At 39.4% G+C, this 14,161-nt stretch overlaps 1 protein-coding gene across 1 annotated transcript in view; it reads right to left on the bottom strand.

The window, feature by feature from the left end:
• The window catches only part of LOC127644873 (probable G-protein coupled receptor 158), a 75,343-nt gene that overhangs the window by 40,555 nt on the left and 20,627 nt on the right, over positions 1 to 14,161 (bottom strand). Inside the window, exon 3 of the mRNA XM_052128278.1 lies at positions 1,209 to 1,311. Coding sequence (XP_051984238.1) covers positions 1,209 to 1,311 — 103 coding nt within the window. The remainder of the gene's footprint in view (positions 1 to 1,208; positions 1,312 to 14,161) is intronic.

Raw genomic sequence — 14,161 nt, 5'->3', positions numbered from 1 at the left:
CTGGGCTCTGCACAGACTCCCACCGAGAGTCTGTGCAGGATTGGTTTGAGGCATCAGGCATCAGGATTCAGGATTGGTTTGAGGCAGTAGACCTGAAGGATGCGTACTTCCATGTCTCGATTCTTCCTTGACACAGACCCTTTCTCCGGTTTGCCTTAGAGGTTCAGGCATATCAGTACAAAGTCCCCCCCTTCGGCCTGTCCTTGTCCCCTTACGCATTTAAAAAAAGTCGCAGAGGCAGCCCTTGCCCTTCTAAGGGAAGTGGGCATCCGCATCCTCAACTATCTTGATGACTGGCTAGCTCCTAGCTCACTCGCGGGACGTGTTGTGTTTGCACAGGGACCTGGTGCTCAGGCACCTCAGCCACTTGGGGCTTCGGGTCAACTGGGAAAAGAGCAAGCTCGCCCCGGATCAGAGCATCTCTTTTCTTGGTATTGAGTAGACTCAGTCTCAATGACGGCGCGCCTCACCAACGAGCGTGCGCAATCAGTGCTGGACTGTCTGCATGTGTTCAGATAGAACACGTTGGTCCCACTGAAATCCTTTCAGAGGCTCCTAGGCATATGGCAACTATAGAGACAGTCATGCTGCTTGGGTTGATGCAGCATGACTGATTAGGTCTCTATTGGGCCTAATGAGGTTTGACAGGGTCTCTTGGGGGTGTGTTAAATTTTGATGGTGTCTGATGATGTATGATGAGGTCTGATAGGGTCTTATGCAGACTTATTGGGTCTGATGTGATTTTTAAGGGATCTGATGAGGTTTGATGGGGTCTTTTGAGTTTTCATTGGGTCTGATGAGGTCTAACGTGGTTTCTTGAGGGTCTGATAATGTCTAATGTTGTCTGATGGGGTCTCTTGGGGTCTGTTGTGTTTTGGTGAAGTCTAATGTTGTCTGTTGAGGTTTGATATGGTCTCTTGTGGGTTTGATGAAGTCTAATCTGGTCTACAAAGTCTAATGTGATTTATAGGGGTCTGACGATGTTTAATGTTGTCTGATGTGGTCTCTAAGGGGTCTGATGAGATTTAATGTTGTTTAAAGTGGGCTCCTGGGTGTCTGATTATTTGTAATGCTGTCTAATTTGGTCTGATGAGGACTACTGTTGTCTAATATGGTCTCTAGTGGGTCTAATGAGGTCTATTAGGGTCTAATTATCTTTAAGTATTTAAAACTTTCAGAAAAGAAAGGAAGTTTAGGCATATACTTACTTGAGAAGCCATTGAGTGCCACCCGGCTTGGATGGTAGAATCCTCTCTTGCATTGACACTTGTACTTGTCCAGGACAAATCCATGGCCCAGAATTGGTTTACACTGCGAAAGAAACAATTTAGTTTCAGAACTGGATATAATCAGTAAAAGTGATGGCCATATAATGAGAGTGGGGGACGTTGGGCCTACTTGAAAGACACTGAAAGTTGAGAAAACTCTTTGTTATAATGATAAGTGTTTTGTCACTAAGGGTTTTAGTGACGGGAAACAGTACAAGTGTAACTTTTTTTAATATCATTTATTTTTCCTTGAAGCTGTAACAATAAAAGTATGCACTTCTTTTGTGATTTTATGCTATTTAGATATGATTTGCCTGTAAATTTCTCAATTATGTCATTCATTTACATATAAGAAAATGTAAGTTAACCTCACTTCATTATACACCTATACTTCCATAAGTTGAAACATGAATATATGAGAATGTGTCATGTATTGGGGGAAGATTGCTGATATCTGGTGGAAAAAAGAACAATTGCATTACTTGAAAATGATGTCATAACATTAATAGCCTTTTATTGTTATTTCTCAAAATGTAGCTTTTTTATCATTTAGAAGTGTCTGTTTATGCAATAATGGGATGTTGCTGTATTTTTACTGTCAAACCTGACCATGATGTTACAAAGAAAAGTAGCATTTTAATGCCAATAATTTATTTTAAATATCAAAATACCCAGTAATAAATTAGTTTAGTGTTTCTGTGCCCATAATAGAAATGTGCAGTCTTTTTCTGGAAGTTTAGGGTTAGGGTCTCCCATACCCAAGCATATACATCGGGGGTCAGACTTTGACTGTGAATTATATAATTATAAAATATATATTTTTTTTATCTGCATGCATGTGTGTGCATGTATGTGTGTGTGTGCGTGTGCGTTCTGTATTGTGGGTGTGTTATGGTCTTTTGGCTGATGGTGTTTTAGCTGATGGAAGTGACATTTCGAAGAAACATGATATGTTGCCTCCAGCTTTAGTGCATTAGCAAAACCCAGTCCAACTCTTACATCTCAAATAATATATTCACACAATGTGAAGTGATAAGCATTCAACACACATTTGTAATGTGCTGTAATGGTGTAAATTCCCAGCAGCATTCATGCTTTTGTTACTATCAGAAGTCACCTCTTGCTGCTGGCGCCTAGCTCGAGACTGTATTAGTAACCTGCTATCTTATTTAGCATTGCTGATCTACCTGTTTTCAGCTTTTAATCTTTGATCTCTGCCATTTTTCAGCGCATTGTCTCTTGTATGCTGCAATCAGCTAATGTTACTCAATCTACACTATGCTATCATTCAGGTATAACTATTCTTTCAATCACTAAAGATAACTTCACTAATAATCTTCCAGATATATCTCATATACTCAGTAAGCAACAAAGTCTAGAAGAACTTGACGTAATAACAGAAAATGTAAATACAGTCTTCTTTAGCACTCTTGATAGTGTCATGTTACAATGATAACACTCATGCTCAAGACAGAGCAAGATGCCAGGTCAGCATATTTGAGCAAACTCATGGAAAATAACCACAACAATCCTAGATGTTTATTCAGTACTGTGGCTAAATTTGTTAGGAATAAAGCCTCAACTGAACCAGATATTCCGTCACAGCACAACAGTAATGACTTCATGATTTTTTTACTGATAAAATTGAAATAATCAGAAATAAAATTGAAATTATACTATCGTCTTTCAGAGTACCTCGGAAAACAACGTCTCATAACTTCTTAAAAGCTGCCATAGATCACGAAGAGCTATTAAAATTTGTTACCTAAAACTTGTAATCGAAACATGAAAAGCCACAACATGTATGTTTGATCCAATACCAACTAAGATCTTAAAAGAGGTGTTCCCTGTAATCTCAGAACCTCTTCTTAATATTATTAACTCTTTGATTTCCTTAGGACATGTCTCAAGAAACCTCTATCAAACCTATATTAAGAAGCCACAGCTTAATTTTGGAGAATTGGCTAATTATAGACTGATTTCAAATCTCCCATTCATGTCAAAAATACTAGAAAAGGTAGTGCCATCAAAACTATGTTCATTTCTACAGAGAAATAGAATACTTGAAAATTTTCAGTCAGGATTTAGGCCCCAACACAGTACAGAAACTGCACTTATCAGAGTTAGAAATGACTTGGTCCTATTATCTGATCATGGCTTCATTTCTCTCCTAGTGCTTTTAGATCTTAGTACTGCCTTCGACACCATAGATCACAACATTCTCTTGAATAGGCTTGAGAATTATGTTGGCATTTGTGGACTTGAATTAGAATGGTTTATGTCCTATTTAGCAGACCGCTACCACTCATATGTTTACTTCTGTGTAAACGAGGAATTGTCAAATCAAACAAAAGTTAAGTATGAAGTGCCACAGGGATCAATTTTAGGGCCTCTGCTTTTCTCCTTATATACTGTATCCTTCCCCTGGGAGATATTATCAGGAAACGTGGAATAAGTTTCAGCAGTTATGCCGATGATACCAAACTTTATATTTCTTAAAAACCTGACAAAATTTCACAATTCTCCAAATTAGAGTATATCAATAAAATCAAAGATTTGATGGCAAGAAATTTACTTCTACTCAATTACGACAAAACATAGGTACTAATTATTTGACCAAAACCTATAAAAATAAGCTGCTAAAATATAATTTGAATCTTGATGGATGTACTGTTGCATCGTTTTCTACAGCCAAGAATTTAGGTGTTATATTTGATCCCAAACTCTCCTTTGAAAATCAAATGTCCAATGTTTGTAGAACAGCATTCTTCCACTACAAAAAATGTTGCTAAGTTACGACACATGCTCTCTGTTGCTGATGCCGAATTACTAATTAATGACGTCAAGACTAGATTATTGTAATGCATTACTGGGGGGATGTCCAGCATGTTCAATAAATAAACTTCAATTGGTTCAAAATGCAGCAGCCAGATTGACTAGAACCAATAAATATGATCATATAGCCCCATTTTATCATCAGTACATTGACTACCTGTTAAATTTATTATTAATTTTAAAATTTTGTTAACTACGTACAAAGCTTTGAATGGTCCAGCTCCGCAGTACTTAAGTGACCTACCACGTTATATTCCACTTTCATTACAAATGCAAAACTCTGGCCTGTTAATAGTTCCTAGAATACCAAATCCACAAATGGAGGTAGATCCTTTTCCTGTTTGGCTCGTAAACTATAGAATAGTCTCCCTAACACTGTACGGGATGCAGACACACTCACTGAGTAAAGACTCATCTGTTTAGTCAGCCATTCACCTAATTTATCCATCAACTCAGTTTAAGAGTAAATATTAATGCATAAGCATAAGAGTTTTGAGATCAATCTGTCACTGAAGACAGCAGTGCATAACCTTTCTGCTACTTTAGTTGGGTCTTCCAGAAACAGAAACATTCATTATGATCTATAACTCTGCAAAAAACTGAATGGCATCTGCGCTAATATTATTCTATTTGTATCCCTGATTCCTATCTCGAGGTCACCAGAATCGTCCAGTTCCAGCTCTGTTCCTGCTTGTGTCAGACTCCACTGCAATGTGTCTCTGAATGATGATGACTAAATGCAGCCGGTGCCAGCCAGACATCACTTCGATCTATTACGATCTATTCATATGCCACTGCCTGAAACTTGGACTTAGGATAGACCTCACCGAAATAAATGGCCGGTTGAACTACGATGCACCTCACTCATCTCTGCCTGCATCACCTTCATCTAATGATGGACTACAATCCTGAAATGGAATACATAGACTATCAATTAATTGACAAAAAAAGCCATCATAATCCAACTAACAAAGGCCAATTAAGGTGCGTACACACTGCCAGCAACATTGCACACTACAGCGACTCCATACCATTCATTTTCAATGAGAGCACAGCAACTTCTGGCGACACGAGCTGTCGCGACCGTTGGTGACTAGATGTGGGCGTGTCCAGCGACGCGACAAAGTTGAGACAAGTTCAACTTTATTCAAATGAAGAGCGACTAACGGAAGCGACAGCCAATAGGAGAGAAGACGGGAGAGCTCACATGATCCTTCTCTCTCTCTCTCTCTCAGCTCCTGCAGTAATGGAAAGGTGGATGAAAGGCTAATTCTTGCTGTTAGAAATTTTCCAGTGCTCTATGATATGTCTCTTCCCACGTACAAGGACATTTTTAAGAAAAAATACTGCATGGAAAGGTGTATCTGAGATAGCGGGGATTTTATGGACCCAGACAGACCGGCATTTGCATTTTTGCCGCAGATAAACAGCCGCTATGGCAAACAGCATGCCTTGTTTCTCATTCATCTTTGATATAAAGCATTTTATCTGCTGATTCCATTTATATTTAGTCTTTTCCCTCCAAAATGTTTGTTTTTAGTGGCAAGAAAAGAGATTCGCTGTCAACAACAATGGAATGACATCCGTGAAAGTCATTTATAAACGTTACAAGGCAACCAGTAGTGGGAACGCCCACTAGCTACTTCACCACCAGCCACTGGCGACCTGCAGCGACAAAGTCGCTGGCAGTGTGTACGCACCTTTAATCTATGTAATCTTCTGCATTTAATCCAGAATGGACTATAGTCATTAATCTTACAGTTCAAACAAAATATTTGTTTAAGCACTGGCCGTTAACACTTACTTAGTTTGCTCATTTTAAACCAGGAATTACACTGCACATAAATAACTAAAATTGACTAAATATTCATGCTGTTAGCCAGAGGGGAACTGGCCCCCACAGTGAGTCTGGTTTCTCCCAAGGTTATTTTACTCCACTAACCAACATCTTAAGGAGTTTTGTGTTCCTTGCCACAGTCGCATTCTCCTTGCTCACTGGGGTTCTAAATACAATGATTATTTAATTACTTATTTTTATACACAATAGAGTTTCATTTTTTGTTATTGTAAGATATTCTAGAAGCTGCTTTGAAATTATGTGTGTTGTGAAACGTGCTATACAAATAAAAATGACTTGACTTGGTATTACTCCCTCATTTCTGTGTGTGTGTTCTGCATTGTGGCTGATTTATTGATTTTATTTGACAAATGTAAAAGAAACTGGTGTTATAGTCTCCCCAATTAATATGTGTGTGTGTGTGTGTGTGTGTGTGTGTGTGTGTATTTTGCACTCAGGATATTTTATAGTCCCACCTCTTCATTTCTGTGTCTTTATGTTCGGCATTTAGGGTGATTTATTGATTTTATTCAACAAATCTAAAAATGTAAAAGTTCTCTTTTAGGGTCTCTCCCATTAATGTCCTATGGTCAGTCAATTTTGACCATCAACAGCAAAGGAGTTGCTTTTTCATTGAATTAATTCAAATTTTTATTTTATTTTTTTCTTCTCCTCCAGATTGCAAGTCTAGGAAAAGTCACTAAATCTTGTACCACTCAGACCATTTATATAAAAAAATCTGAACAGCCCAAGAAGGTTAATGAGTTCAACAATTTGCTTCCCAACAGAAATAAACATGCATTACAGCTACCCACAATGCTGAATACCATTGTAAATTCAGAAAATAAACAAGATTTCCCTTACATGAAGTTGGAATTACACAGATTTACATTAACAGTGCTCATGGTGGGTCTGTCTTGAAAGGATTATAAAATCTCTCTGGGAAGAAAAAAAAGTCAAGCTACACCCATTGTCAACTCAGCAGTCAGTCTGCTCAGCAAGTAGACCATCTGTAACAGGGAAGCTGAAGTAATTTATCACATTTTCAGGAAGAAATATGGCAGTTCTTTGTGTTTTATGACAGTGGATATACAGTATGTGTAGCAGTCTATTTTAATTGCCATTTTGTCAATTTTACGGTAAAGTCAAAGGGGATGTTCCAAACAGATGGGACCACAAAAGCATGTTGCTAGGAGCCCTTTGAAATGACTGCTACAAGCTTAAAATAAAAACATTTACATAAAAAGCAATACAGTGCATACAAGAATGATGCCATTTTGTGCACTCTTTCAAGTCAAGAGAGATACGCCTCTTGAAAGTTTAAGAAAACCCAGCGCTAAGTCTGCTGCTCTTTAGGAACTGAAATAAATTGCATTACTGTAAACTAGGACTGAATAAAGCCCAAGAAAAAGGCACACCAAGTTCACAATGCTCTAAAAATAAACTGGAAGCAGTTTAAAGCCTAGAAAAAGTTCCACCATTCTTAGAAAAAAAGGTTCTTTGAGGTTCTATATAGAACCCTAGGGTTCTTTACTTTATTCCAAAAAGGTTCCATTTAGAAAGAATTACAAAAAAGAACCCTTTTTGTACAAAAGAGTTCTTTAGGCTGACAGACTATAGGTCCTATATGTAGGCTATGTATAATTTACATTAAAAATAAGTTTTGAACACTACACTAAATATTATAATGGATAAGTCCCATATCCATTAAACGTTATTTTGGTAATAAAACAAAAACCAAAATGTTATTATTCCAAGTTGGGAACCCTAAAATATTCTATATAGAACCTTTTCCCCTGGCTCAAAGAACCTTTTAGGGGTTCTAAATATGAAGTGAGAAAAATAAACATTTTGGGTTCTATATGGAACCTGTTCTAAGAGTGTGATCTCAGAAATGTTTCTTGTTAATTTAGTCACACTTTTTTTTTTTATTTCACCAAGGAAGACCCAATAAGAACAAGACTTATAGAGGGCAATAAAATGATGCATCTGGGGCTTTTAGCATAATTACCATTACATTGCATTAAAAGCTTTGATTTACTCATTAAATGTTTGTAGAAAAGAAATAAACTAACCTGACCCTTGGGGGCAATGATACAATTTTTTAAATATTTAGTATTTATGGTATAGTATTATCTTGTGCTATAATATTCATAGACCATGTAATATTTGTTGTCCTTTGTGCTAATTTAATTAGACAAATATGTTTATATATATATATATATATATATATATATATATATATATATATATATATAATTGAATCAGGGAAATGTTGTGGAAGATTATTAATTGTGGGCAACCTGAGACATCTAAAAACATGAATGCAAGCAATATAATGTGAGGAATTAAGAGTAAATATTAATGCATAAGCATAAGAGTTTTGAGATCAATCTGTCACTGAAGACAGCAGTGCATAACCTTTCTGCTCCACGGTCCCAACATAAATTGCCTGCATTAGGACATATTTGGATTTGTGTGTGTGTGTGTGACAGTGCAACTTGAGGGATGCGTCGCTGCCCTGTTGTGACCTATCCAGCACAGCTGTCATGATAAATAAATGAGAGAAGGTTTCAGGGGCAGCAAACTCAGTAAACATTTGCGCCATATTTGAGCACAGTATTTTTTCAGCGTCGCAAACTCAAGCAAAGTATTTCAGCGCAAATTCGCAATCCAGTATAACCAATATGATGAAATTCTTGCACTTTTAGTATATAAAGTCATTGTCATTCTATTCAGCGCAACATTTGGGTTATTATGCTACAAAGCACAAACATTTCCATGTTCTCCTTGAGCGTTCTGCATCTTTTCTGGCAGACCTGACATGCTATTGCATCTAGACTTGATTACACAGGGCATCCATGCAAAGATTGCTGAATTATTAAAGAACTGACTTTTCGTTTTTATACCCTCAGTAAGCAGGGTATGTAAACATGACTCACAGTTGCAATATTTTATCTCAACAACAAAAACCTTTTCATATCCTGCCAGTCACATGACAATAAATCTGGCAGTGAAATTCAAACGTAGACATTTTGATTTTGTAGACTAAAGTTGTATGTGCTGCTACTGAGTGTTTCAAAGTTACAAAGCTGTATCAGTGGCCCATAGTCCTCAGTATTATGGCCAAATAGACACAATACTCCCAATACTTTCAACCCTCCCTATAGGCTATTTTTAATACGCTCTTTCAATACTCTTGATAAAGTCCATCATTATTGAAAAATGCTCTTATAAAACAGTCAAAAACTAACTTTAGTGACTTTTACCCTGCACCAAAAAAAAAAAGTCACTCTGGTATTTCAATTTGATTCAGAGCATTTCCTTAGTTTAACAAAGGCTAAGGGTTAAAATGAAAATTCTGTTATCATGTCCGAGCTACTACTTTTTATTTATTTCTTTATTTTTGCATATAATGAAAGAGAACATTTATATTTACGTAGAATTATCATAAATGTAGTCAATTCTACTTGTGTGATATTGTAATGGATGCCAGCTGGTGCATGATGTCTGTGCGTGTGTGTAAATCTCACTACCCAGGGCTCATGATACGCACTAGCAACGGACACTAGGGGCTGTAGCATTTAGTCTCCTCATTAGTGCCCCGCCCCCATGACGGCTGACTCCAGTTTGAATTCTGGTTCGAGGACCGGTTACACTATGTTCCAATTCTTCTCTAGTCATACAATACCTTTATCTAAAGAACAGGCTGAATTAGACATTATTACCAGAAAATCTTTCCCTCCGCCATAGCTCTCATCATTCAAATTAATTCAAACATTAATCTCAAGATGTGTCAGGTTTAAAATCAAATGTCAATTTGAGGGGGAAAGATTTTCAGCAAATTAACTGTAAATTTAGCTCTTTTCCCCAAACATAGCTATTATATGCTTTATTGAGAATGTGGGTGCCGCAGCCCGAAGGAGCTGAAGAAGGGTCTCTACCGCCCTTACTTCATCGTACCCAAAAAAGGTGGCGGGTTGCGACCAATCTTGGACCTGCGAGTTCTCAACCGGGCTTTGCACAGACTCCCGTTCAAAATGCTCATGCAGAAACACCTTCTTACCTGCGTTCGACAGCTAGATTGGCTCGCGGCAGTAGACCTGAAGGACGCATAGTTCCACGCATCCATCTTGCCTCGACACCGACCCTCCCTACGGTTCACTTCAAAATTTATTCAAACATTAATCTCAAGATGTGTCAGGTTTAAAATCAAATGTCAATTTGAGGGGTAAAGATTTTCAGCAAATTAACTGTAAATTTAGCTCTTTTCCCCAAACATAGCTATTATATGCTTTATTGAGAATGTGGGTGCCGCAGCCCGAAGGAGCTGAAGAAGGGTCTCTACCGCCCTTACTTCATCGCACCCAAAAACGGTGGCGGGTTGCGACCAATCTTGGACCTGCGAGTTCTCAACCGGGCTTTGCACAGACTCCCGTTCAAAATGCTCATGCAGAAACACCTTCTTACCTGCGTTCGACAGCTAGATTGGCTCGCGGCAGTAGACCTGAAGGACGCGTAGTTCCACGCATCCATCTTGCCTCGACACCGACCCTCCCTACGGTTCACGCCTGTCCCTGCCCCCTCGCATCTTCACGAAGGTCGCAGAGGCAGCTCTTGCCCCGCTAAGGGAAGTGGGCATCCAAATACTCAACTACCTCAATGACTGGCTTATCTTGGCTCACTCTCAAGAGTTAATATGCACTCACAGGGACCAGGTGCTCAGGCACCTCAGCCGTCTAGGGCTTCAGGTCAACTGGGAAAAGAGCAAGCTCGCCCCGGTTCAGAGCATCTCTTTTCTCGGCATGGAGTTAGACTCAGTCTCGATGACAGTACGCCTCACCAACGTGGATGCTCAGTCAGTGCTCAGATGCCTCGCTCTCTTCTAGCCAGGCAAAGCGGTTCTTCTATAATAATTCCAAAGGCTCCTGGGGCATATGGCATCCTCAGCCGTGGCACAACCGACCGGGTGTTCCACTTGCACACTGCCCCGGTCACCGTGCTGTAGAGTCCACCCTCTTTAGGCTGGACCTACCACCGCGCCATTTCCCACTTACGGCTTCACAACACTCGTGGTGTATTTGCCACATGTTACCTCCCCCTAAACTGGGCAGGATGTGGCCTCCACGGGGTCTTTTCCCCCTGAAAGAATAGGACCGGAAAGTCCGCCTTCCCCAATGCATTTCATAGCGTTAAGATAGGACATGAAGCGGCTGGGGCTATGTAAGAGACATATTGAGAGAAAAGGCAGCGACTGCCGGGCTTGCTCCCATGCTAGTCATGTAGCACCTGTTCCCCCCTCAGAGGTGCGGGGAACCTACGGTCTGTATGTGACATCTCTTTGGGGGCATTGGGGAGGGCTAAATGCAGCCGACACAATTGCCTCTAGCACGCAGTAGCCTGCTTGCACCTGTCTCGACAGTTCACGTAACACTGTCAGTGCCTGCCGTTTTTAGATGGGACCCCTTGTCTCACTTAATTCGACACAACGTCGTGTGAGTGACAGAAGGGGAACATCATGGTTACTGTTGTAACCTCCGTTCCCCGAGGGAAGGAACGAGATGTTGTGTCCCTCCTGCCACAGCACTAGACCTACCAATGTGACAGAAGGGGAATGGCCGTACTTTATTTTCGGCTCCTCAGTTCAAAATCCTGACTGGTACTCGCTGCCCCGCTTCCCTTTATACCCGTATGTCCGGGGCGGGGCATGCAAATTCTGTCTGCCAAATTGACATTGGCCTTTTCTCAGGTTCAGAGGCACGTTTGGCATCCCAGGAGGACTCCTTGTGTCACTTCATTCGAAGTGCCCTCAGGGGAACGAAGGTTTCAACAGTAACATGACGTTACCCTTCAAAAACAGTTTTTTTGCAAAGCATTTATAGCATTGTGACCGATTTACAAAACAATCAATGATGAAACATGCCTCACATATGGTAAAGATCATGCCGAAATTATTGGTGTCCTTGTTATAAATAAATTATTTTTCTAACACTGGGATCATTTGGAAGGATATGCAGAGCTGGAGGTTCTACAGCCATGAACAGCACACAGTTGGATTTTCCCACATTTTGCTTATAGCATTAGTTATTCTTGTTTTTAGGAATAATCCTACTTCTGGCTGAGCCAAGATTCTGAACTCTTAATAGGCATTATTGATGTGTAAAATGGGCTGTCATGCATGCATGTGTAAATTTATTAATCTGTCTAACATCAGAAAGTTATGGAAGTTTAGACTGATCGAACTCTAAATTCAGCAACAGTATGTCGACAGTTCTTGAGCTACAGAAAACTCAGTCTGTTCCGTAATTTGAAGCACTGCCCCGTGTGGGCAAAGTAAGTAGTGTTGTTGAACAAATGGGCACATTTGAGATCCAATTTCAGTGTGAAATTTCCAGAGAGACACAAGTTATAAAGCAAGTTGTTTTTAGTTGTAAATGAATGAACATGAATGCATATTTTATTTAATCCACACCCAAACCCTAAACCTAACTGTCAGTGGAGTAAAATTGCCATCTACAAAGGGAAGCTGGAACCTCCGAAACGCGCTTGTCACTGATTATGTGAATGTGATTGAGTCCTGGTTTCAACGCAGGAAGAGAACACAGATCTCTATTGCTGCTGATGCAATGCTTTATGTGTCACATCACATGAAAAGGTGAACACATTTGCACTGATGCAAAAATGTCAGATGGGAGATGCTGCTTGTCAGTAACTCATCAGAAAAGTGTCAGGGTACTTGCAGGCTTCAATAGCAACATGTTGAATTCCCATGTGATCATGATGTTTTTTTGCAGCTTAGTTTTTTAATCACTTTTTTCACTGCAGAATAAGTTTTGAGATCCGAAAGTTACATTATGTTTTCACAGTACAACGAATGAAGATGATTAGATTCCTCATGATGTGACTCCTTAAAAATACTCCATTAACACCATAACTTATCATTTTAAATCTTCATTTCTAGAGTCAAAACAAATAGTAATGAGGCATGAGAATTTATGCAATAGGCTCTCTCATTATGTTCAGAGACAATGGCTTTCTGCAGACTGCCAAAGAGATACACTAACCCACAATTGCACAACATTATTATTAAAACTAATGGACTAGAAGAAATGGCTCAGGTTTAGAACAGACTTTTTCCATTTGGGAAAACAGCAGGAAAAAACACTGCCTGAATGTAGCAATGCTCTGATGATGTAGTGGGCTTTGGATATTTCCCGCAAGTCTCCTGAGATCTTTTCCTGAGCTGTAACAGAAAGACTAAATCGAGCCTGACAATCACTCAAAACATTATTCAGGCTAATCCACCCCAGGAACAAAGTCATTGCAGGACATTTAGTGCCTATGATTCGGGGATGTACTCAATTAAAATGTCAACCCCTGAGCTGATGTTCTCTTAGCTCATCTTCAATGACAGGACAGATTTGAAGTCCTGATGTCTTAGGTAGAGATGAGACTATAAATAGATTGCAGCTCTGTGGCATTGATACACAAGTACACACACACACTCCACTCTACCTCAGATGGGAACACGTAAGTAATTCCTCTGTATCTCTCTCACAAACACAGAGAATCCTCCCAAACCCTGTTTTACTTCAGTTGCTGTGGCTGGAAGCAAGCGGTCTGCTAGTGCATGCTTTTCCTCTCTGCTTTTCCTCCAGTATTCCCATGGGGTGGACCAAACATGGACTATGTTCAATAATTTAGAAAGGCTGCTGCAATCTATTATACTGCATTTATAATGGAAGATAATTTAATGGCAAGTTTTCTACTCAAGACAACAACTGGTCATTGAAAAGCCCAGACCAGGCCTTATATGGTTAAGACTCATCGTATAGATGGCAGATGGATAAGCTAGCACTAGGGCAGGATGATATGATGGTTTATAGAAGAATTCTGGTCCTCTAATCTGATTAGGCAAGCAATGTTCCAAGAACACATTCAGAAGTCAAATGGACCATTGCAAAGACTGGTTGTTGGCTTGATTGGTACTGCATAACCACACAAAGGTGCTGCACTGGACAACATTGGCATAAAATGTCCTGCTTGCCCCATTTACCAGTAAATCCGAAGCTAAATGCAAAAACAACCTCATTCGTGGTACTGAAAAACATTATGAAAAATACCATACAAAAAAAAAAGATTACTCTTTGCACATTTTATTTATTTAAAAAAGGCATCTGATGATGTCAGGCAGGGTGTTCTAAATGTAATGTTAAAAATG

The sequence above is a fragment of the Xyrauchen texanus genome, chromosome 6 (genome assembly GCF_025860055.1).
Source record: "Xyrauchen texanus isolate HMW12.3.18 chromosome 6, RBS_HiC_50CHRs, whole genome shotgun sequence".
Classification (NCBI taxonomy): Eukaryota; Metazoa; Chordata; class Actinopteri; order Cypriniformes; family Catostomidae; genus Xyrauchen; species Xyrauchen texanus.
Note: the sequence above shows the minus strand (reverse complement) of the source record. Positions and strands in the feature narration are given on the sequence as shown.